Below are 25,854 nucleotides of genomic sequence, written 5' to 3' on the forward strand. Positions count from 1 at the left end.
TAGAATAAATGGAGCTTTCATAACTTTCGACAACATCAATTACAACTATATTTTGGCACATCCACGATTACACAAATTACAGGCTGTTATAAACAAAATTGAACGACACTTCTAAAATCTAACATATGTACAGATCCCAGAAACCAAAATTTGTCCTAAAAGAACTAGAGATGCAAGACATGTCGGTGGCAGCTTTGCAGTGAACTTCAAAGGAAATTTGGCATGATTTGAATTAATAAGTGCACGGTATAAATACCAACCTTCATGAGCTCTCCAAATGGCATTGGAAGATGTATAATGATAAATCTGCAAAGAACAAATATTACGTCTCCTATGGCTCCAAGTTCTATCTATTAAAAATGTTAAACTAAACACAATCCCATATTCATCAAAAGAAAAGCGCACGGGCGGTACTAGTAAGATCAAGTACCAGCAAAAAATAATCACTTTTGGTCCAAATGGAGACAGGCACTCATTGATCGCTACCAATGTTCCTTATCTCGACAATTGGGAATAAGTATACAATTGAAGCTCCTAGGTATCCATACACCAAAACAACACCGGCCTCATGTTTCTCGTTACAAATAAACAGACTTCACATCATTAGCCCCAAAGCTTGTACCACACAGTGGACACTTCCGATGCCTACTCCCACCAACTTTCTGGATACATGAGTAGCAGAACAAGTGGTAGCATTTTGTAATTACCACCTGACAATAAAAAAAGACAAAAATAAGCTTCTCACCCCATCAAGTCAGATTTGGTTTTCTTTAGATCTTAATTTGTAAACAGACTAACAACCAATAGAGCATATATAACCGGTGCAAGAAAATGAGAAACTTCTCCCATAAGCCTTTTTTTTTTAACTTATATATAACCTCCTAATTTAGCCTATTGATGAAATTTATTTTATTTAATTTCTCCAAAAGCTGATTTCAGCTAAAACTAGTTTTAGCTTATTAGAAATTTTTAATTTACCTTCTAATTTACTTTTCCTATTTAGAGAAATTTAACCAAACAGGGCCTATATCCAACAGTAATGAATTAAGCTAATGGTCATATAGATATGGAGAAAATCAAAGATATTAGCTTATGCTCTAGGGTGCAAGCAAATGCATTGAATAAAATTTGAAATTAATTACAAATGGGTCAAAATTTGTTAGAATTGTATTAAATATAGGTAGGAAGTAGTTGTATTGGCAAACTGCTATATGTTGTACCTGAGGTGTACCTATCTTTGTACCTAGGAATCTTGGTTGATATACTCATTGTATCAGAATTTTACCAATATAAATATGAGAACACATGAGAGGAGTGTTCAAACTCACTCAAATATAGTCTACTTTTCTTTATCTCAAACCCTAAATCACTAAACCACTAAACCACTTACTATTTGTTTATAAGTAGGGTAAAGACAAGTTTCTATTTGATGTATTCGATTGTGGAGGAAAATTGTTTTTGAAGAAAATATCCCACCTAAACTCCTAAAGCTTATGCGTTTGTGAAATTAGTTGTGGAGTTCTTAGTGAGCATTGTGTATATTGTTTTATTGCAGAGAAGCTTCTGCAGGCTTAACATGAAGTATCATATAAAATCAAGGTTGCTAAAATTTTGGGAGCAAGTGGAATTTCAACTGTATTTGGTTGAAGCAGAATGCATACTTGCATCTATGTGTCAGTTTCCCCCCTAAACTCTTATTAGATAGAACAATACCCACGGCCTCCCTTAATGCTCGCTTGTTGCTATATACAAGGAGCACTTGCCACCAACATAAAGAATGAGAAGTCGTCCACTGCATTATTTTCTTTACTTTCCCAGTGAGATATGATCATTTCGGCTTTATGTGTTAAGTCATCCACATCCTACTTAAAATTTCTACTTTTCTTTCCTATTCTTAGAAATTTGGATTAGGATCTAAATCGATCCTTTAAAACTGATTTGTAAGGTGAGGACTGCTCAAATTTCTATAGGTTATATTTATAGCTAAGTCAATGTGAAACAAGCCCTCAAAAGAGGCCACAACAAAGGCATCATAAGGGTGGATATATTTATTTACTAAAAAAATTACAACTCCACCTACGGTCTCATACCTAGTCCCAAGCCCAGACAAAGGAGTTGTGTTAGTCATTCAACACCCAACTTAAAAATCACCAATATAGCATGCAAGCATTTTCTAGGATCGTTAATGTGGGATTTCAAAGAAAAACAAAATTTCATAGAAGTAGAAATGACTCTACCAACACGGATATGTAGCCATACAACAAAACATGGGATTTGAAATGATTGTTTACATAAAAGAATTCGGTGTACTACCAACTGAAAAAGGATAGTACAAAATCAATTATGGTAGATACATACAAAGAGGGCCAAGAGGACAAGGACACGGGAGAAAGTGGTCAAGATGGATTTCACAGTAAATAACATCATCAAAACGTTGTTCTTGAATAATATCTCACCAAGTGGGACGTGGCTTTATGGTTCGTCTTCAATAAAAACTAAGGCTACTAGTATTGTTTTAAGGTCAGGTCAGAAACAACAGTAAGAAATCCAACACAAACTCATCTAGCTCCAAAATTTAATTCAGAAACATCACTATTCTTCCCCAGCTATATTAGGAAAGGATCACCTTCAGCATTATTTCTTCTTTAGCAAGACCAAGCATAGCCACACACCTTTGGAATAGTTTCATCATTTTAAAGTAAAAATCATTTATATTTCAGAAAAAGATCACTTTTAAAAATTTTATCTTTTAAATTTTTTTTTAAAAGATTAGAAATGCGGAAACTAAAAAAATACATCAAACTTATGGTTATTTTGAGTAGCATACAGAAAAGGCTGAAATCATAACAAACATTCAAAACATTTATATTTCAGAAAAATATCACTTTTAAATTTTTTATCTTAAATTTTTTTAAAAAGATTAGAAATGTGGAAACCAAAAAAATACATCAAACATCTGGTTATTTTGAGTAGCAGAGAGAAAAGGCTGAAATCCTAACTAACATTCAAAACAAAATATTTAATGTAACAAAACAAAATACAACCTATGCTTTTCAGAAAATCCATAAATTAAAATCACTTTTTTATACAATCTTAAAATCACTGCTTCTAAAAGCTTAAATGCAGCCTTTAACCCATTAGATATGAAGCTACAACACCCCCCACCCCTCCTTCCGCAAAACTCAATAATCAGCTTGACCATCATAACCACAAGGTGCTGCTAATGAGTTTTAGACCGATGCCATACAATACACAATTTATAGAGAAGATACTTTCGTGTTTATCTCTCTCCATTATTATAGTAAGTAATAAATGCGCAAAAAGAAAGACAGACAGACACAGAATGTTGTATATATGACATATCTCCTTAAAAAATACCTCTTTTGCCCTATCATGACAGATACTGCACTTGATAATTTCCCTGTACTCTTCAAGTTCCTGTTGAAGCTTTTCGGTTATTGAAGAGCCCTCATTCTGTTCTTTAAGGCGTGAAAACTTTCTCCTAGCAACCTCCAGATCCTCCTCTGTTCTTTTCTTGGCAAACCTTAGTAAAAAAGATACAAGGTTACAACAGAAGTGTGAAAAAAACATTTGACAAAAATCGTATACATGACAGACTAAATACCTTTCTTTCTCAAGTTCTACTTGTAACTCCATACGCGTCACCCTATTACTACCAATTTTTGATTGCAATTCGACCACTGTATCCCTAATCTGTTGAGTTTGTCTTCTAATATCAGACAGCCTTCTTTGTGTATTTTCTGAAGTGACGGAACATTGAAGCTTATCCTCTGCCAGTCTTTGAAGCTGATCCGAACAAAACTTCAACTGCATACCAAGTAAGGATAAGTAAGATTCCAAAGTCAAATCTGAAATGTAATTTAAGAATAAAATCAAGACCCAGCTACCTGGTCTTCAATTCTTGAAGCTTTAATATCATATAAATTCAGGGATGTGTTTGCTTGCTGGATATCTTGTTCAATTACTCGCTTCTCCATGAGCAAAGAATCCTGCTTCTGCCTTGCCCTTACACCCTCCAAAACAAGCTGCACCAATGAGACAAATCAATAAAAAAAATCCAAGTGAAAACATTATTATATTACCATACGGTTGATCTTCAGGAATATTAGAAAATGCTCAATGAAAATTAGATATTTTGTGTGTGTGTGTGTGTGTATATATTATAATTTGACCTTATCTTCAACTAATACAAAAACCCTTTCAAAGAAAGGTATTTGTAACATATTTTGACAATATTGTGTTAGAAAATCTAGTTTTATCTGCTGTAAGGAAAAGTCATATATAGGGTACAGAAAAGCAAGTTATTGATTGTCTTTTTAAAAAGCCTATGTAGGAGCAGGTTCTCCTAAGATTGAAAATGTCCTTTTTCCTCCTCTTGTACAATTTTTTTGTAATATTATGTGTTCTGGTACTAAATACAACTAACTAAAGCAAGCTAATCGAAATATCAAACACTTTGGTCTTAATTTGATAATAACTATGTTTGATCCTGTTGGAAGTCCCACATCGACTAGAGATAAGACTAATTCACAATATATAAGTGAGAGCAATCCTCACCTTACAAGTCAGTTTTGTAGGGTTGAGTTAGGCTTAAAACTCATTTCTAACATGGTATCAGAGCCAGGTTAAAGTCTATCCTAGCGAACTTTCTTGGACATTTTGTTCCACCCGATATCGGGCCGCTAACGGACCACCCACTAATTTCTTGTCCCACGCACGAGATGAATATACCTCGACGTGAGGGAGTGTGTTGGAAGTCCCATATCGACTAGAGATAAGACTAGTTCACAATATATAAGTGGGAGCAATCCTCACCTTACAAGCCGGTTTTGTGGGGTTGAGTTAGGCTTAAAACTCACTTCTATGATATCCCATTCAGTTTTATCCTCCAATCATCATTTTGGTACTATTTGTCTCTACCACCTATCCCAGCATCATTGGTGATTGACTGCTGCAGTCTGTTGCCGCCCAACCCTGTTGTTATCATCAGTGACCACTGCATCTGGTGCATCTCCTTGAACAACAGAAAACCCAACCAGTTTTGGAGACTAAAACCTCTTCACAAATTCCTATTCTTTTATACCCTTCCCTAAGGGCATTCAATCCACACATCACCTTCCACTATGGAGTGATGTCACAGTACCTCCAGGAGGTTTGCCAGCTGTCCCCAAGCCTTTTTAAGACTGACCTGCTGTTTTACCACGTTTGAGGAGTAGGTCAACATTCATCTTGTTTTATCTTTTGCTTCTCCTTCCCTCAAAAGAGAGAATGCTATTGCAACAGTAAGCAGGTTGCAATCCTAACCAGGTTAGAACAACTATATATTACTTAAGACAAATTTGAAAGGAAAAATGATGTAGTTCGGGTCACTTCAGTAGAACTATGGTTTGTTGGTCAGGTATACTATAATCACTGGGAGATAGATAATGGTGAAGTGCCATCTGATAATCACAAAAAGTGAAGAATGTTTATTTCTAATTTTGTGCCTTGCTATGCCAATAAGTGGAACCAAACATACGAGGGAACCCTAAAGGTGCAAAGTATTTTTGCCAATGATATTCAATGTTTATATGATTCTAACCAGAAGTTGGCTTCTCTCTTAAACGATTATAATCCGATTTCTTTTGTTGCCCTAGCCCAATCTACCGTACAAGAACTGAAGATGATTTGGGAAGCTCACTCACCGGAAAATAAAAAGAAACTGGAAAAGTTCCATATTAATGTGATTCCCAGGTAAGAATCCTGATTTTGATCATAATCGTGATCAAATTTTAACTAGTAATCAGGTTCCTTTTGCTTCTCCATTTCATAGACAAGGCTGGTGGTGCAAGCTACAAATTAGTGGGTTGGGTCATATTAGGGTTCTAGTTTTCTTTTACTCCTCTCCTGCTACTTTGTACTGTTGGGACTCGGTTTAAGTCCAACAACTTTTCTTTGTAAAGCATAATATATAATATAATGACAAATATTAAAAAATATTTAAAAAAAGTATATAATACGCTCAACTAATAATAATATTACAGTAAAAATATAAAATGTTATTCATAACATCATATAATATTGATTATCATGTTACTTATAAGTATATAAGTATTTTACTACATTTTTATTCGAAGTAAAATCTCACAAGTTTATAATGCTTCTACTCTATAGTTTGACAATCTTGGTTTCAGTAGCTTGCTCAGCAAACTGAGAGTAGCAACAAGTTCTCTGATGTAACATTCAAAATAGTTAATGAAATCATCTTTTTCTCTTAGAAATTATCTTCACCCTTTTCTTTCCAACTCTTAACATGTTAATAGCTACATTACAAGCAATACTTTGAGAGCGGAAGTTGATATATGATATCATAAATACTAAAAAGTACAGTATACATGTGAGAAGATATATTTTTTATTAAGATGAAAACATAATGTTTCGAAAACGTAGTGTGTGAAAATATACCACATGCATTTAAGTCATTTAATCGAAGATATATACAATTTAAATAATATTTTGATACTAAAACATTCACCAAACTCGTTATTATATAGGAAATAAGCAAAATTGTGCAAAGATAGTATAACATTAGACAGCACTCCATTCAGACAGAACAAAGGGTCATATCTAAAATATAAATAAAATGAATGCACTTGACAGCTTAAAAAGAAAAGTCTTGTCCGGCACTAAAGCTGTATTACATACACACATAACACATTCATACATACACATACACAAAGGACAATGAGTATACTGAGAAAAGAAAGAACAGACTGTGTCTATTGATGACAGCAGGCTACAGACATTAACTGAGGGGGAATTAATTTCAGGGAAAGCTCTAGAAAACAACAACTGTGTATAACAAGTGAGAATCAAAAGTTAAAGCAAATGACAGATGCAGAACAGCCAGAATACAACATTATGAAGATGCAAGTGATTTCAAGACAAACTACCTTAATATTGTAATCATCTCTTTCAGTAATTTGCTGCAGCAGATGTTGGTTTTGAGTTTGCATGTCATCATATGCTTGTCCAATACTCTGTAGGATAATAATGCCAACAGCAACAGATCAAAAACATATTCAGAGCTAGAAGCAATTACAAAAGAGACTAATTACTCAACTATGTCATTATGCATCAAATAATTCCAACCCATTAAGATACCTCTATTTCAGATAAGTAGTTCTCATTTTGTTTGTTCTTAGACTTCAAGATATCAGACAGATCACACATTTTCCTGAAATAGTAAACAATATGGACAAATAGAGTTAACCATCAATTAAATAATACAGCAAAATTAAGGGAATACAGTTGCACACAGATGAAAGACAAAAACCTTCAGCTGTTTTCACATAAATATAGATAAACTTACAGTCTATTGAAAAAGCACAAACAATTCATCAAATAACTGAGAAAATAAAAAGCAGAATTCCAAATTCAAAAGGTACAAACATCAACAGGTACAATCTATATTTGTCTCGTAGTAAAAAATCAGGAGGGTTACCCAAAGCAAATTTGATAGAAGAACTATAAGAATATAATGACAGAAACTTCGCTTCAATAAATGGAAGCTAGGAGAAATAAACAGAAAAGCTTTTATAAGTTATCGAAAAGGATTAAGAAAAAACAAGTTATTGTTTATTGAAACAAAAACCCAAATAATAGGAAAATCCAAGACAAACAATGAGATTTTTTGGTTATCCCCCCATTTCATCAAGTAATTTCATAATAAAACAATCATGACAACAAAATTTGCAAACCAATACTCTTATTTCTATTTTAAATTCTGAGAAAGTGAACTTTAAACCTAACTCAATCCTACAAAATCAATTTGGTAAGATGAGACTTCCACCATATATTATAATTTAGTCATATTTGTAGTAGATGTGAGATTCAACACAGCCCCTCACAAGCATGAACTGGACATATCAAACATTGAAATTGGGAAAGACCTGAAAAATGGTTGTACGATAAGTCTAACAAACATCGCTATGATCAGCTCTAATAATATCTTAAATACTAAACTTTAAGTCTAACTCAATTCTATAATTAGGTAAGGTTTGTACCCACTTATATGATATAATTTGGTCATATCTCCAGTCGATGTAAGATCTCTAACATAATCTCACATGCTAAGAACTGAATATTAAATCTAACTCAATCCTACAGATGTGGCTTGGTAACGAGAGGTTTACAATCATTTATTATATATTGGCCATATCTCCAATTAATGCAGGATCTCCAACAAAAATAAAAAAAAACATAAGTAAGAAAATGTCACCTTTATTTTTTATAAACAAAACCAAGCAACCAAAACGAAAGAAGACCAAAAGAACATCTTACCATTCATGAAGCCTTAATGCAATCAGATACAAATTGCAATATTGAGATAAGATGATGTGAACATTTATGTTTTTGCAATTTCACTTGCATTTCTTCTGTTAGAGTTTGTTAGCTAGTGTGTAGTTGCCCACTCAGAAGTGAGTCATACAGCTTATTAGCTATATAATTATTTGCACTGTCACTTTTATCATAACTTCACAGTTCATTTTATCCCTGTAATGTTTTCTCTGCGATAATACATCCTACAGTAAGTAATGTGAGAAGCATAGACCAACCTTTTAGAATATTCTAATTTCTGTCTCATGTCCGCAATCTCAGCTTCACCAGCAGCCAGCTTTTGCTGTGATCTGGCCTCTGCTTCATTGGCTTTCTTAACTCGAAGCTCCAAGTTGTGCTCATCAAGTGATGATTTCAAACTTTGAACATGTGCCCATGCTCTATATTCTGTTTCCCGTGCATCCATGACATCCCTGCAGACACGGATCTCTGTTAGTATTCCACAATTTTTGTTTCATGTGTTGGGGAACCTAGCACGGCAAAATGTCATTACTAAACCAAAATGCCAACCATGTTAAAAGTTTGTCCTTTATTTTTTAAAATTTGTTATATTAAAATCTGATAGAAGAATTTCAATAGAAAGAAATAAAAGTTTTGAAAATTAAGTATCAATTGGGTTCACGACTCTTATATAAAACAAGATGTTACATAACAATACATGTTGTAAACATATAACAAATAAAATAGAGACTAACATATAACACTTAACAATCTCACTAAAGTTGGAGCTTGAATCGCAACAATTGTGCCCTACTTCATGCAGACATGCTTAACTGTGCTCTCACTAGGTGGCTTAGTAAAAGTATCAGCAGGAAGTTCCTAGGTTATGAAGTGACTTGAAGTAAGAAAAGCTTGTTGACTATTTTCCCATATCAAAAATGAAAATTAGGTTGTAGCAATTTGAACCCTTTGATAATTTTGAGCTAACATTACAATTTCAAAATTACCACCCCTTGCTAAGAGACTTGGTGAAACCAATGGATAACAACCTTGGGAGGACCATGCCACAAAAGCTAGCCATCGTAATTGGGGAGCTCAAGGCCTTGTATATCACATACTAGAATCCCACATTTCTAATGTGGGACTCAAGTCCTACAAATTGCAATTGGATGGTAACATTGAGATTTTAGTCATCCCCGTCTCTACAGCCTCTGCTCAAATAGTTTCCAGTCATCTCTGACCTCTGGTCATTCCTAACAAACTTGTCGCTCTCCTGTCCACTGGCACAACCAGAGACCATGAAGTTGAGGGGATTAATTGGTGGTTTTGTCTTCATTGCTCTAAGGCGTCTTAAGAAATTAATGTTGAAGGTGGATACCTCCCACATCCTTTGGAGTTCAGCTGAACAATGTATTTCGTAAGAAATCACAAAGTTGTAGGGATTTGAACATAAATTTGGTTAACTATTAAGTTATCAACAAATTTCTACGTTCATAAAAGGGATGGACACAAGGAACGTGAAGGAACACTATATATGTTTAAAGCAACAGGCATTGAGTTAGTGGTTGTTAGATATAATTATATGGGCCTATGCCCATCTCTATGTAAAGCAAGTTACATTCTATTTATAGTATGTTCCATTTTGTGCTTGTCACACAAGGATTCCATCATTTGACATCTACCATTTATTTCAACATGGTATCTATAGAGCCTGGTGTCCTCCTGATGGACCAAAAATTATTTCCGGAAATCAGGTTTCTTTCTGATTCCTGAGCTTGACGGGGGGATGTTAGTGTATATAAATTGTCTGTACTACTTAGAATGTAAAGGGGCGTCGTTACACTAAGCTTGCAGTGATAGCAGTAGTTGGTAGTGACAATTAAAATTCATTAGTTTGGTGCAACTGTAACATGGATCAGTTATCCACTTTCCTTATAAAATACATCTTGTGTCAGCTCAAATGAATACATAGAACATTCATATTCTCTCATTATTTCACTGACTAAATTCTCTCTACCATAGTTTTAACATGTGTATTAAAAATTTCAGAATGATGGTCATTCCACTATAGCAGTTTCATGGTCATCATGTCCTATTCTGCTACCAGGCGTTGATAAAACTATGCCACTAACTTTTCTTCTAGAGTCCAATAAAAAGAAATTTCATCTTTTTCCACAATTCTTTTGTTCCTAAATTTCACAATAATGGAGCAGTTTCATGAGCATCAAGTCCGCACTGCTATTCAGGACTGTTAAGACCTATACTGCTAACATTTTTTTCCAATGTACAATAAAAAGAAATTGTAACTTGCTTCCACAATTCATTTGTTCATAAACATTTGTCCAGAAAGTTCCTTCAAATGTAAAAACCTTTTCAGAAAGAAAAATATGTAAACCAGAACATCAAATGAATTCAAAATCCTGATTGAAACTTGAACCTTGAATCAATGGACTCGCGTCTAAACATTTCTAACATCAACTTCAAATCCTGTTCGCTTTCTCTCAAAGCTTGAAACTGCATCAAAAAGCAAAGCAAAGTTTCTAAAATAAAAGAAAATGGAGAATTAGGAAATCAACTCTATCTCCCTGCATAACATTTATAAGACTTGGCATGCAACAATTTCATTAAATGCATTCTTCTTAAGTCAGAAGTGACAATTGAAATACATCTTACAAATTAATTAAATTAATAATCCTTATATATTATCCTGTAAATCAAATCTCAATAATACAAAGAGAATACCAAATAATGTTTTTGATACAACATATAGCGTCAACCACAAATAAGCACACTGATGCAGCATGACTTTTTTTGAGTCAAATACAACATACCACACCATGCAGCCTCTTTATCTCAGCAAGTTGACTGGCAGCCCTAACAGAAAATGCATCACATTCTTTTACCTGTCATTTAAAAACAAATGTTCAGCACCCATGAATTTGTGCCTACCAAAATGTGCAGTGCGAGTAAACAAATACTAACCTTCCTGTCAAGAATACTAGAAACAGACTGCACATCTGCACGCAATGAATGGATATCTGAAGCTGATTCTTTATATTTTCTTAGTTGGCTTTGCATAGACCCCATTTCCTCAGGAAATGAAGAAACCAGAGATTTGAATTCAGCAATAATCTGTTTCCTTCCTGAAGTCAAACCAAAGGCATCACAAATTATAAAACCAAAGAGTAACAAGATAGCACACCTTAAACAACAAAGGGAAGGTGGATCCAAACCTGGTTCTCTTGCTTGTTCTTTCAGCTTATTTTCAATCATATTTCCTTCCTCTATCTTTTTCTGTATCTCAGAGTGTAGATGAGCAACTCTAAAATCTGAAACTGCAACAGATCTTTGAAAAATATCTGCTAAATCATTTTTAATGTACCACTCCCGCTCCCTCCAAGTAAGATTATCCTTCTCAACCTACAAAAAAATAACAAAAAATTGGTTTGGAAGGAGAGCCTCATAATCAGTATTTTATTCTAGCAAAAAGGGCAAGAATCAAAATGCACAACTGAAACTACCGACCAGTTACAACCTGTAGTTTCTCATATAAGGCCTGATACTCCAGAACATCTGATTTTGACTTTTCTATCTGATCTCTAACCAATTGGTAAGCATGGGATGAAGTAATACACTTGAAATTCTTCAAAGTGTTCTGATCCAAACATTCAGCACCAAAAGTTATACCAGTAAAAAGAAAAAGAAAATGCACATACACACATTTTATGATACAAATACTAGTTAAAATACTGGAGTACGGAGCACACGAAGGGAAACAAACCTGTAGATCACACAACTGCTGTAATATTCTTATTCTTTCCTCATGAAGACTTTTCAGTTCAATTAATCGAGTAGAACTTCGGTCCTGAGAAACTCAACAATTAAGGTACAATATCCTACAAATTCAGAAACTAAATCAAAGAATTTAAGAACTATACCAATAGCTCCTTCAAAGTAGATTCCATATCTTGCAAATCCTTTTGCTTATCTCTGATCTTATCACTAGGAATGTGTGTACTTCCAACATTTAAGACTGGGAGAACTGCCCCTTTTGCAGCATCTCTCTCAGCCTTAAGCGTTGCAAGTTTGTGATTGCTTTCTTCTAACTCTGCAACAGCGCTAGCTAGTTCCCCTGAGTAAATCAATAACAGTAGAAGAAATAAATTTTATATCGCTTTCCTTCAAAGCATAAAATAGGTGACTAGTAGAAGCAGATTTGTTTTCTCTTTTCCTCAATCTTTTCAAGACAAAACAATAGAATATAAATGTTAAGAGTTCAAGTCCTGTTCAATACAGCAAAATTATATACATCTCCATCAGTTGCAAACATTGGAGATCTCACATCAACTAAAGTTATGATTATATAATAGTACATAAGAGAATACAAATCCCATCTTCCAAACTATTTTTGTAAGGTTAAGTTACACACAAATTCATAAGATTATCAAAACATATCCTAACAAGGTTTGTTGAACCTATCATGTTACCGACTAATAGGTTCCCAACAAATATATAGTCCTACACTCAAGATGACTAGTCCTTGACATCCCCTTGGGTGCATAGATCTTACAACAACTAGAGATATGGTTAAATTAAAGTACATGAGTGCACATATCAAAACAATACATTATATTAATTGTGTAGAGCCAACATCAAATATAACTTTACATGACAATAAGTACAAAACACCTGAAATATATAGAGAACAACATAATTTAACAGTATGCACAACTCAAATCATGATTTTTTTATACCATTAGTTGTAATAAAATAGTAAAGTGAATAATGTCTAGTTAAACAACTTATAACTTAAATCAGTTGTTATCCAACTCAACCCCACCTGAACTGCTACGTGGTCTTTGGGCTTCACATTTAACCATAACATACATCACATACTGATAACCTTTTATGACTCCATGATGATAATGCTCAAAAGGCCTGGAAGAGCTTATAACAAGGGGTTTGCAGCTGAAAAGGGGGGTCAATTTGCACCAATGATAATCACGCATGGCCAAATGGGTTTCTTCTTGGATCTAGGTTAGGGTTGCAGCACTTCAGTGAAACAAATCTCTATCATTTCTACATATAGCAATTCAATTCTATCACCAACATATTTAATTTTATAAAATTTATACCATAAATTTTTATTTAGTTCCAAATTCCATAAAAAGAAAAAATCCACATATTCAATTTTGTAAGGAATGAAATGTCCTTCTAATTTCTATCTTAAACAATGTTCATGTTAGAATGGTTTATATCATCTTCTATTGATGTAATTCCATTTCAGCAACGTTGATTGTTTTGACATTGTTTGGTTTGAAAGGTTTAGTACATGGTTTTTGGTTTGGGGTAGGCATAGTGGAAGTGGTTTTTTAGATTGTGTTTGAGGTTTCGAAAGGCTTTTGGAATAGGTGGAGTAATGCTTGGTGCTATTATATTTTTTCGCATATACCTTTACCAATGACAAAGCCTTAAGAAGAGTATTGGGAGTCTGAGCCATAATATCACACCAAAAATATTTGTTTACAACCCACTGATAAAACAATCTAATAGCCATCCTTTTCCATATGAACTACTACAATTGTTAACCATTGAACATCGAGGGTACAAAAATACTCAGAATTCTTTATCCCTTACATATTCCTCAAAGAACATTTGTACCATCAAATTTGGGGAAATTTAGCTTGATGTTTTGTACACGAAATGGAACACATTGAGATTTGTTCATAGTCATAGTTGAGTTTTGTCCACCAACTGAGTGAGAATTGGTCATATCTTTAACTCAAATCGAGTGGAATATTCCTAATCATGTCTATCCAGTAGCTCCATGATTTCATTAACATTAGTATCAAACTCTTTTACACAGGTGTTCTTGGACACGGTGCAAATGAAAGATCCAATGTAATGTTACCAGATTTTCAAACATAAATGAAAACAACCTTCGATGAATGAAGAAATTCACGTATCGTATTATGTTACTGAATCTACTTAGAATGAGGAAGACCACAAAGAAGCAATAGTGGAAACAAAAACAAGAAAAGCTGGAAAAAAATTACCAGGAAGAACAGAAAAAGTCTTAGATGGGCCTGAGGGAGAAGAAAACCACGCACAAATTCCAGACCCACTCCCTGATATGATTTTCCTATTTATAATTACTTAAATTCCCCCACATATATGTTGAGTGTTGACATCGTTGCCTTTTTCTCTCACTTTTGTGAACCACTCTGTTTTCCTTCCCATTAGCCATGTGTACCACTTGCATAACAGTTTCCCCTGGCACATAACCAGTCGAATTATTCTTCTTTTGCTCTTCATTCATGGCACCTGTGACAAGGTCCAATAGCATTACTCCATTGTGTTTAAACTCTTACAGGTACAAATCTTCATGAATTTATTAAAGCCTGTGTCATGGTATCTACTTGTGGAAGAGGTGGTCATGGCAATAGAGGACGTTGTAGTGGTTGAGGACATCCTTGATACCAATGGGTCACACTCAAGAAAATTGTTACTCTTTGAATGGCTTTTCTAACAATACAGCAAACATCTCCAAATCCAAAACAATTGAATCCAAAGTATATAATACTATAAATATTTAATGTTAAAATCCAATAGTCAACTACAATCTTCCAAGATCTAGTTTGCTTGATCATGCATCTCACAATCCACATGAAGTCAAAGTCTATGGATAATTGACTCAAGTGCTTCTAATCATATTTTTGGTAAAACCTCTTTGTCCTCTTCCAATTATTCTCCTAAATTTCCTTACGTCCTAACATTAGTCAACAAATCCAAAGTTGCTTCTCAAAGAGCAAGTTAAGTTACCCTTTCTCCTTCATTAAACTTCAAATTTGCTCAATTTGTTCTTGCATGCCCCTTTAACCTTTATCTCTTTATGTCAAATAACTAACTCACTAAATTGTTTTATAACTTTTGATGCCAAGTTAGTTGTTATATACAAGTATGGTATCGGTCAACTAATTGGCATAGGACATGAATGCAGAGGGTTGTACTATTTTGGGATCAAGCCAAGCCATTTGTGTCTTACCTAGCCTCTCCTTCTCCTATGCTTTTGCATGATCATCTCGGTCATACACATTTGTCAAAATTAAAAAAAATGATTCTCCAACTTAGTAAACTTAAGTCCTAAAGTGAGTAAAAAACAAATGAATCAAGATGTAAATTTGTTTCTTCTATCATTCACTTTGATATTTGGGGACAAGTAGTGTTACATCTTTAGGGTTTAGAGATGTTTTTACCTTCATCACTAATGTTTATATAATAAATGATTGTTCAAAACTTGTCTATCTTTACATCTTCTTTTAATGAAATCAAAACTCAATTTGGACAAGTGATGAATATTTTAAAAAGTGATAATGCCAAAGAATATTTTTCGTTTGAATTTTTACGCTATTTTGAGCTCAATGGAATTTTACAACAAAGTCACTTGTCCTCGTACACTTCAACACAATTGTATAGTAGAGAAAAAGATTGTTCAAAACTTTTGTCTATCTTTACATCTTTCTTGAATGAAATCAAAAATAATTTGGACAAGTTATGAAAATCTTCAAAAGTGATAATACCGAAGAATTATTTTTGTTCTAACTTTTTCTGCTATTTTGAGCTCACATGGAATTTTACACCAATTCACTTGTGCTCATACACCTCGGCAGAACGGTATAGTACAAAAACAAAATAGATAAATGTGTGATAATGCATGCACCTTACTACTTGGCCTTAGTATACCGATCATCCCTAAGGTGATGTTAGTTTCACAGCTTGTTTTCTTAATAATAGAACACCTTCTTCGTCCTTTTATAACAAATTTCCTCATTCTGCCATATCTTCAAATGAACCTCTATTTCATGTTACTCCCTATGTCTTTTGGTTGTGTTTTGTACATGACATGTCTCCAACTGTAGACAAACTCTGGGCACGAACCATCACATGTGTCTTCCTAGAACATTTTAGCCTCAAAAGGGTATTGTTCCTATTATCCTAATACAAAAAGGTATTATGCATCTACAAGCATCACCTTTTTTTGAAAAAACATCTTTCTTCCCCTGTCTTCAAGAATCGACTCTGCTCATGAAGTCTAAACCATTCACCTGGTTTAACAATTACTTTTCCTTGCTCATGACTACTAATAATAAAGGTTCCAGTTGGCCCATTACTCTTTGAAAAGTACCCGTTCTACCTATAATCCTCATCCTATTTACACTTTTCAAAGTTATCACCATTATCCCATTCCTACTTCTCATTTATTTCCTTTGTTGTATTCTATTACCATTACAAAAGATACAACTAAAGCACTTGATCATCTTGGATGGTGACAAGCCATGTTTGTTATAGTGCAGCCAAACATAATTACAAACGGGACTTGGGTCCTCTACCACCCAAGCAGAAGATAGTTGATTGTAGATGGAAGTAAACCATTAAAGTATCGCCAAATTGTGAGGTTGATCGCCTTGTTATGGCACCTCTTCACCATTGGCCACTTCCTTAATTGGAAATTAAGAGTGTTTACCATAATGGTGATTCGAAGGACATCTACATTCAACAACCTCTTGGTTTTGTTGCTCAAAAGGAGTCTCTGTTGGTTTGTAAATTGAGACAAGCTTTCTATGGTCTCAAGCAATATCCACATGCTCAGTTTGGAATGTTTAATCGTTGTTCAAACTTTTGTGAGGAAACGTAGTCAAGCATACCATTCAGTCTTTTATTGTCATGCAACCCTTGGAAAATGTGTTTACCCAATTGTGCTTGTTGATGATATAGTTACTACAAGGAACAATGCTACAAAAAATTGCTTAGCTAAAGCAACATTTGTGCAAACACTTTCAAACCAAAGATCATGGGTGTCTCAAGTACTTCCTAGGCATTGAAGTGGCTCAATCAAAAAGAAGGTATTGTGATTTTGGACAGGAAATATGCATTAGATATGTTGAAATAAATAGGAATGATTGATTGTAGAGCTATGGATAATCCTATGAATCTAAATCAAAAATGAATGGCAGAATAAAGTGAGCTCTTCTCATATACAAAGAGAGATAGGAGACTTGTGGAAAAACTTATTTATTTCACTATTACTCGTCCAGCTCTAACTTTTGCAATTGGTGTGGTTAGTCAATTTAGACAAGCTCCTCACAGTGATAACTGGAATGTTGTCGTTCAGATACATCAAAAAGACTCCAAGATAAAAACTACTACATGAAGATAAAGGAAGGACCCAAATATCTAGATATTGAGATGTTCGAAGTTCCACAATCAGATTTTTTTCTTAATTGGAGGGAATATTATTTCTTGGAAAAGCAAGAAACAGAAGTGACAAAAAAAAAAACCACTCAACAATTGATACAGACATTACATTTCTGATAGATTTCTTTCTAGTTTTCTTCATTAAACTAGAGGACAACATACCCAGCCCTGAAATTGAGACAAAATAATAACTCAAGTATTACCCAACAATCATTCTGATCAGGAAAAATAAAAACTTAACACTGACAAAAGAATTGCAATGACTCTCTTATCCCATTTTGATTAGAAGGCGAGAAATGGCGCAACTAGACAACTAAAAATGCTATGAATACTGAAACAACCAGAACACAACCTGTGAACCACGTAAATGACCAGAGCAGGACTGGACAAATACACAGATCCCATGACCCAGAAGTCTTACTTGGCACACATTTTATCCCAAAAAATCGAGATTCCAGTTGTGATCCAGCACAGGCAGTTTTCTAAAAGGCATAACATAGTGCAATTTCTGACTTTATGATCTAGATAACACTGATTTTCCGATGTTAAAGAGAGGCAGTCAGACATGTTATTCAGAGTTTAAAGCTCTATTCCATTTCTATTATTTTTAAATTTTTTTTTAATTTAAATAATATCTCATCCGTACTCAATTTTCTGTTAATTAAATAACAGGGGAAAAGAAAAACATGGGCTTCTCTATACTTTAAAAGCACCGAAATTTATATGATTTCAACATAATTTTCGCAGTTATACAAACCACTTCAAGACTCCATAGTTCAGTGGGGACACAATGCAAAAAAACACAGTAAAGACAATTTACCTTTCAATCTTTCAAGTTCAGCTTTATTTTTTGCATCAATATCTCGCTGAATTTGGAATTCACTTGATAAAGACTTGTGCTTTGAATGAAGTTCGCTGAATTCCAATCTCAAGTTTTTAACTTTCACATTTAGATCAGAGGATGATTTCTGCCTACAAAAAACTATAAACAAGCAGTGTAACCAAAAAGACAGAGACTGCTCTGGAAGAATAACCCTAAAATCAAACAATCATATACAACAAGCACTCGCATCTTACCATCCACAGGAAGCTTTTTCAGTAATGCAGTATGCAATCCATCCGTCAGAACCCAAACATTATTAACAGCTGTTGCCATATTTTTTAAAATACTTTTAGCTTTTTCAGTAATAATTTCTTGATGTTCTTCAGTCTGGTTTGCAAAGTTATATGCAGTTGCACATTCAGTTGCACCAGTTTGCATTAGACGGCTAAGAAACACATCCTGAACAGTAGATGGACCACCATCTGGCAAACATATCAAAGGATCCTCATTAGTAAACACACTTTCCCAAAGTTCAGACTAATAAAGTTTGACATAATATCAAAAAAAAAAAATAAAGCAATTTAAAGATAGGTTATCCAATCCCCAGAAACAGGGGTAGCACCAACACCATACATTGAAAATAATTCAAACTTCAAGGTAGTCTTGAAGAAAAATAGACATATTATTGCACAGTTAAAAGACAAAAATATAAAAACCAGAAGAAGGATAACCAAATATCATTCCAGACCAATAGTTCCAAGTACTCCATATATTAAAAAATATGCAGCATATTAAAATTTCAAATACAATAGCAACAAGACCCTTATCCCACTCAAGTATCTAATCTGTAGTGCATTATAGAATACAGAATTTTGTCTCTAATTTCAACACTAAAAGTTGGTAGTATGTCAATGGCAAACAATTATACACACAAACACACTAATTTCCCAAACCTAGAAAGAATATAAGCTAGAAAGAAGGACATCATACACAACGAATAACAAGTCATTCTTAACATTTAATAGAAAAGTCAACACAATGGAAAGAATAGGCTGTATAAACAACGCAGTGTACTTTAAATAAAGAACACAACTTTCTTTTCAACCTGGCAGTTGGTTTGCAACCCTCACTTACCCCGGGCTCCCACCCTTCTTCTGTTAGTCAGGATCACCAAGAACATAGTTGGTTTCAAAGACAGGAAACGCCAACAAATGGTAAAAATCTATTGACATAAACAGATATATATGGAAGCACATCATACTAAGTCTTTGTTTGGCCAGAAGAAATGGAATGTTATTTTACGATTTAATACTGCAACCAAAGGACCCCCACAGCATTCCTCCCAAAAGAATTGATATTCCATTATATTACTAAGCATGCCCATCTAAATTTATAAAGTTGTAAAAACTACTTAAATTTATGACATGTCTATAAAAATATTTATAGAAGATTGTTATAATGGATATTGTCCTAAAAGGTTTAGATATTAAATTTTAATTATTTCACTTTTGGGAATGTTTTAACAAAATTAGTCATTTGATAAATGTACACCATTATTGAATATAAAATATTAAATCTGGGAGTAAAATATATTTTTGGCTCAGAAAATGATTTACTAATTAATACTGCTAAATTTTTTTCTTTCAGTCATTACATCTGACAAATAGTAATTTAGTATCAAACCAAGACGAAGACTCCATATAAATAATTTTAATATTTTTCATGGAAACCAAAAAGACATATGAAGACAAATTCTGTCTCAATATTCATAGTTTCAGACAATGTCATCAAAATCATGAGTATGCTTGCAAACTCACACAATCTTGCAAGTACAGGAAACCCAAGCGAGAAAAAACAGGTGGCAGAGTTCGGGATTGTAATTTTTGCTCTTGAAATAAGAGAAGTGTACATTGCATCAATTCTGAAATCATTTGTGCAGGCTTACCTAATTCAAATTACCCAACTCATGTAGTTGGGCCTTTTAAATCAGGTTTATAAGGACCGTTTTACCCTAGGGTTGGTAAGAACCAAACAACATCCCCCATGACTATTTTTGATTGACTGCATTCATCATCAACATTCCCATCATCATCATCATCATCATTGCCCACCATTGCTGTTGTCCATCACAACTAACCCATTATCACAACACTTTTATTGTTGTTGTCACCACTTGCATCACCATCAACATACTTTCTGCAACCATCTCCAACTCTTGCATCCCCATTGCTAACACCGCCTTCCTTCACTATTGTCAATCTATCTCACAGACAGTGACCAACTATTGGGGGTGCATCTGTGATGGACCTTGTAGGTGGATGCATCAATCTGTCTTCGTTTTGCTTTGGCCACTCAAAGATTTCCCTCTCATAGATACTTCTTATTTTATTATTATAGTAAAATAAAACAATATATTATTCCCTCTCATAGTAAAATATATTCCTTCTCAATATTTATGATTTATGATTTATTATTAATTATATTTCTTGTCTATGTAATTTCTAACTTAAGTACACGCCTAAATATCGATTTTCCTATAAGCATAACTCTTACTAGTCAAGTTACAATCCTCAAGTTATGATCTTTTATCCCTCCTTCCGATCCTCTTATGATCCTTCAAATCAACATATATTTATACCATTTTTTAATTAACAAATTTCTACAACATGGTAAAAGAAACTGTAATGTAACATTTACCTATCCTTATAACAAAATCTAAAATGACAACATCTTATTCAATTTTTCACCTAATCTGAAATAAAATCACATTTTAATAATACCTTTTATTTTATTTTATCAAAAATATTAGCACTAAAAAGTTTAAACATTAGAAATTATTAACAATGTCAAAAATCATATAAAACTGAAGAAAGCTTTCTTCACATAAATTAATATTTTTTTGCTTCTACTTTTATCATCAGATCTGAAAAGATATTTTTCCAGTTTTCCATCACATTAGTCTAATCTTGAAAAATCTGTAACGAATGCAAGATTAAAAATTCATTCTGTAATTTTCAAATTTTATTTATTTTAATTGTGTTTAAATAATCTAAAAAATAGAATGAACTCAAAAAGAAATGCAATTAAAACATTAGAAGAAAAAAGGTACATGAATTCTGATAGAGGTACAGTACCATAATAAAGGACCGCGGACTACAGACACAACCAGTGACAATTTAAACAGTTGGTTAGCCTATAAATGATCACTCTAGTTGATTTCTATCTTTAACACAAAAGTAATGCATACATGCTAGTGTATATGATGTACAGGCTCTATTGTAAGTAGAATAGACCTCTGAGTAGCTCTAAGCAACTCCTTAGTTAGTGTTACTATAGCTGTTATGTTTGTTGCAACACCTGTTATGTTTGTTGCAACAGCTGTCAGTTTGTTAGGTCCAGAGCTCTAATTCAAGTACATCAAGGAAAGAAACCATGGAGACACCTAGTGATAATTTACTTGGTTTTTTGGGAAGGTAAGCCTACAATTGATCACTCTAGTAGATTTCTATGTTTAACTGAAAAGCAATGAATACATGAAAGTGTATATGACATATACGTTCTGTTGTAAATAGAATACACCTGAGTGGCTAAGAGCTACTCGTTAGTGTAATGACAGATGTTGAATTTGTTGCAAAACAGCTGTCAGTTTGTTAGATCTAGAACTCTAACAAAGACTATAAATACCGTTTCACAATCACAAATTACATAACACAAACCATTCAATTCCCCTTTATATATACTCTGTTGTGCGACAACGCATGAGATGCACATTGCCCATTTGAACAAAGAAAAACTCCAAAAAAATTAACTTTTTTAAGCCTTCTGCCATAAATTTATATCAATGTGGCAAGGAAAGTATTATTTTTATAGCACACTTATGAAAGACCAAAAGTAAAAATCACAAAAAAGATTACATTAAAAGTTTGTATATATACCCCACAGAGAAAGTATTGGTTTCTGTAGAATGATCTGGTCTTTCATTAACAGTTCATTTAACATGTATAGAATATACATAGGAAGAACTAGATAGCAATAAATCTTCCTTAAATTATATAAACTGAAACTTTGGGAGTAAGTTTCCAATCCTTTCCGCCAAGAAGAAAATTATGGATCAGATGTTATTTGAACAAAACGAATTATATTACTGTCAGTACATGCAATTAAACAAAGAGTTAAATCAGTCTTCCAACAAGACACAAAAAGTAATAGCCATGGGCAAATGATCTCACCTTCCATGATTGATACAAATCTATAATTTGATTTGCCACTTGACTCTCTCACATGTTCAGAACACAACTCCAAATCATTGACCATCTACAGAAGATAAATAATTAAGTAATCATGTAATATAAGAGTAACATTATGAGCTAAAAGAAATGGGAGCCAATTACCTGCTCCCAAGATTTCTTGACCAGTGATAAAGTGGGATCATATGACTTTTGCCTCTCCTTCAGTTGAGCAAACCTATTGTCAAGAGCTACATACTCTAACTTCTGAGTTTCTAATTTTTGTGTAAGCTTTTGATTTTGATACTGAAGTACAACAATGTCAAGCTGAAACATAAGAGAATAAACGTGATACAGTTTATTAGCTCAGTTTTTCTGGTGTATTATCAGTAAACAAAATGCATATTATGTACTAGATACATGACTTATACCGCCATTAAACTAAAGTCCCATATGGTGAAATAGGGTAACAATGTCCAATGAGTATATGGAATCTACGGTCATTGTATAAGCATTAATTTTTTAAGAAATGAAACTAAATCACCATTTTCCAGCATAGGCATAAAATTATCTTCCTTAATTGCCTGCCTGTGCATGGCTAATTAAAGAATCAAACCAATTTAGTAAAAGAACTTGCAGCGTTAAACCAGTATACGTATTACCTCCCAAATAAAGAGTAACAGGATAAATCATCACCTCCCACACAACAACATAATTTTCATCCCCCCAGTTCAAAGTTTGAAAAGGGATTGTTATGAGCAAAGCAAAATGCAACCATAAAAACATATTAATTATATCCAAAGAATCCAAAGCCAGAAACATATATTGAAACTTGTCAGAACAATACATTTGCAGGTGTTCAAAGCCTGATATATTATAAAACAAAAAAACAATTTAGCAAAATAAAAGTTAAAAACGCATTGCATAAAGTTATAACCATTACTCTAACAACACAACAATATCATCGATTACATAAATTACACAAATTAGTAAAATATATTGATATAATATAAGAGTAATGCAGAAATTACACAGGGCATTTGCTTAAATGTCCAGGTTCAGATCAACAACGACGGCAACTAAGCCGTGCCTCACTAGGTGGGTAAGCTAAATAGATCAAAAGAAAGCATTGTTTTCCATTAAATCAAGGTTTAGACTAGTTCAAAGCAAGCCTTCACTTCCGGTACAAACATATGCATGTCATGTACTTTCAACCAAAGCATGAGAGTAGACTAAACACTATTTGAGTTAATAAAAAGGAACAAAATCCTATCCACTCAAAACCAATGACATGTTTCGGATGAGAAATTGTATATTTGAAACACAAGCTTCCGATATTAAGGAAAAAATAAATAAATCACCGGAAAAAAAAAAAAAAAGTGGCACCTTTTTATCTTCAGAAACGGGCAAGAAGGGTAGTTTCTTGGCAGTAGCAGCTGCAGGTGTTGGGGACAAGGAGCTAAAGTGACGTCGTTTTCGGTCTGAGTCACTCATACTCCCCATTGAAACCAGAGACACAAACCCTAGAAACCACCCACTTCACTCACATCACAAAATTTCAAATTCATTTGTCACAAAAACATAATCCACAAGGTGTCCCACTGACCCCTAAACAAAATCACTAACTTCAATTTGAGAATAATCAATCCCTCAAAACCCTAATTCAAACCCCACCTAGTGAACATGAAAAAACAAAAGAAAAAATAAATAAAAAATAAAAAGTTTTTCTCCGTGCTATCTATCTACTTCGAGACCCTATCGAGAGGAACAAAACCTAGAGTTTGAATATGTAAGTGTTGTGCTCTCTCCCTCTTACAGCTTTGTGCATAGCTGTTTTCGCTCTTTCTCTGGATTGAAAGCCAAGGAGGGGAAGAGAAATGATTTGTATTTTTCTTCAACCAAAATGGTTGTAGCGTAATATGGGGAAGTTTACGAGGGTATTGTCGTAATATAAGCACTCACGCCGTTTGTGACGTGTCTATGTAAGTTTCTGAACAAAAGATAAAAATATTTAAAATAGATATGATTATAAAAAAAACGGAAAGAAGTAAATATATTCATTAAAAATATATTCATTAAAACTTATTCAAGTATTTTTAATTTTATAAATTCGAGATAAATTTATTTTTAATCTTCAAATTTAAAATGACTTGTTCGGTACGTATATTTAAAAAAAAAAAGTAAATATGGAAAATGAATGTGTTAACCGATTTAAAATGACTAATTAATATTTTTATATAAATAAATTCTTGAAAATTATTTGTCCTGACATATAAGTTTTTTGTAAGAATTTGATATAAAAATACAAATTTGTTTTAGATTTTATATTATGGAAAGGCTTATATACATTAGTAGAAATGATACGAAAATTTTAGTTAGAAACATTTAATATGAGTACTACTTTTCCCATAACATATTTTAGTATTTACAATACATTTGTATTAGTAAATAGTCAGTATAATAAATATTACTATTTTTTTTATAATATAATAAAAACATCATAAAATTAATACAAAAGTCTCTTAGTCTTGACTTTTTGTTTTGTAAACTTAAGATTTGCAGGGGTTACTTGAAGAATAATTGAATATTAACATTAATTTTTTTCCTGTAATAAGGACATTTAACAATTAATAAATACATTAATTTGTTTTAATAAATACATGTAATCATTATTAGAGATGAAACATGTATTTAATTAACCCTGCCCATTAACCCGATTCAAACAAAATTCATTAAATTAAATTTGTCATGTAATTTTTTTCGCGTTTCAAATATCTTTAATGATTTATTTATACAATTAACCAACTTTGATTTTTAATTCGGATAAGTTCGTTACAATAAAATTTTTAAATAACAATAAATTTTAAAGATAAAAATATCCTTAAATAGCATCAAATTTTGAAGACAAAGGATAAATTATATAGTAACTAATCTAAATAATAATTTATAAATTTCAGGTTTCATAGAATAATTATTATTATGAATTAAAAATTATAATTAATTTGTGAATTAGATTTTAATTAGTAAAATTAGTTACTAATGTTTAAACACTAATTTTTCTGATAATAAAAAATCTGAATGTTAATAACTAATTTAAAATTTACTTTAACATTAATTATAATATTTTATTCATAAATTAGTAATATTTAATTTATAAATTAATATATAAATTAGTGATTATAATGATTAATTATTTTTTTTCTAAAATCA

At 32.9% G+C, this 25,854-nt stretch overlaps 1 protein-coding gene across 5 annotated transcripts; it reads right to left on the reverse strand.

Moving 5' to 3' along the window:
- On the reverse strand, positions 1-24,520 carry HUB1 (histone mono-ubiquitination 1). 5 transcript variants are annotated; one of them, XR_003604705.2, is made up of 19 exons: positions 24,031-24,518; positions 22,810-22,971; positions 22,648-22,732; positions 18,673-18,900; positions 18,416-18,577; positions 12,279-12,472; positions 11,876-12,205; positions 11,574-11,760; positions 11,323-11,483; positions 11,172-11,243; positions 10,778-10,854; positions 8,619-8,813; positions 7,165-7,237; positions 6,954-7,040; positions 3,909-4,046; positions 3,626-3,828; positions 3,379-3,544; positions 431-710; positions 1-306 (listed from the first exon to the last, which is right to left on the reverse strand). XR_003604705.2 is itself a non-coding variant. In XM_085673194.1 (19 exons), the coding sequence occupies exons 1-19, from the start codon at positions 24,145-24,147 to the stop codon at positions 112-114; spliced, it is 2,706 nt and encodes a 901-aa protein (XP_085529320.1). In that variant the 5' UTR covers positions 24,148-24,519; the 3' UTR covers positions 1-111. The 5 variants fall into 5 exon arrangements, 4 of the variants coding, with proteins under 4 accessions (XP_085529320.1, XP_027928220.1, XP_085529319.1 ...); XM_085673194.1 differs by lacking the exon at positions 431-710 and having other exon boundaries at positions 11,876-11,995; positions 12,122-12,205; positions 24,031-24,519; XM_028072419.2 differs by having other exon boundaries at positions 1-710; positions 11,876-11,995; positions 12,122-12,205; positions 24,031-24,517.
- Between the last annotated feature and the right edge of the window lie 1,334 nt (positions 24,521-25,854).

This window comes from Vigna unguiculata, chromosome 5 (assembly GCF_037176805.1).
Source record: "Vigna unguiculata cultivar grain cowpea cultivar isolate G323 ecotype 2 chromosome 5, ASM3717680v1, whole genome shotgun sequence".
Taxonomy (NCBI): Eukaryota; Viridiplantae; Streptophyta; class Magnoliopsida; order Fabales; family Fabaceae; genus Vigna; species Vigna unguiculata.

What these genes read in the sequence shown, in the direction of transcription:
- HUB1 (XM_085673193.1), bottom strand. Translation starts at nt 24,147, where the DNA reads ATGGGGAGTATGAGTGACTCAGACCGAAAACGACGTCACTTTAGCTCC. An exon ending in TCAAGAAATCTTGGGAGCAG is followed by an intron (nt 22,733 to 22,809) that starts GTAATTGGCTCC and finishes TATCTTCTGTAG; the next exon opens with ATGGTCAATGATTTGGAGTT. An exon ending in ACTACTTATCTGAAATAGAG is followed by an intron (nt 7,041 to 7,164) that starts GTATCTTAATGG and finishes ATTATCCTACAG; the next exon opens with AGTATTGGACAAGCATATGA.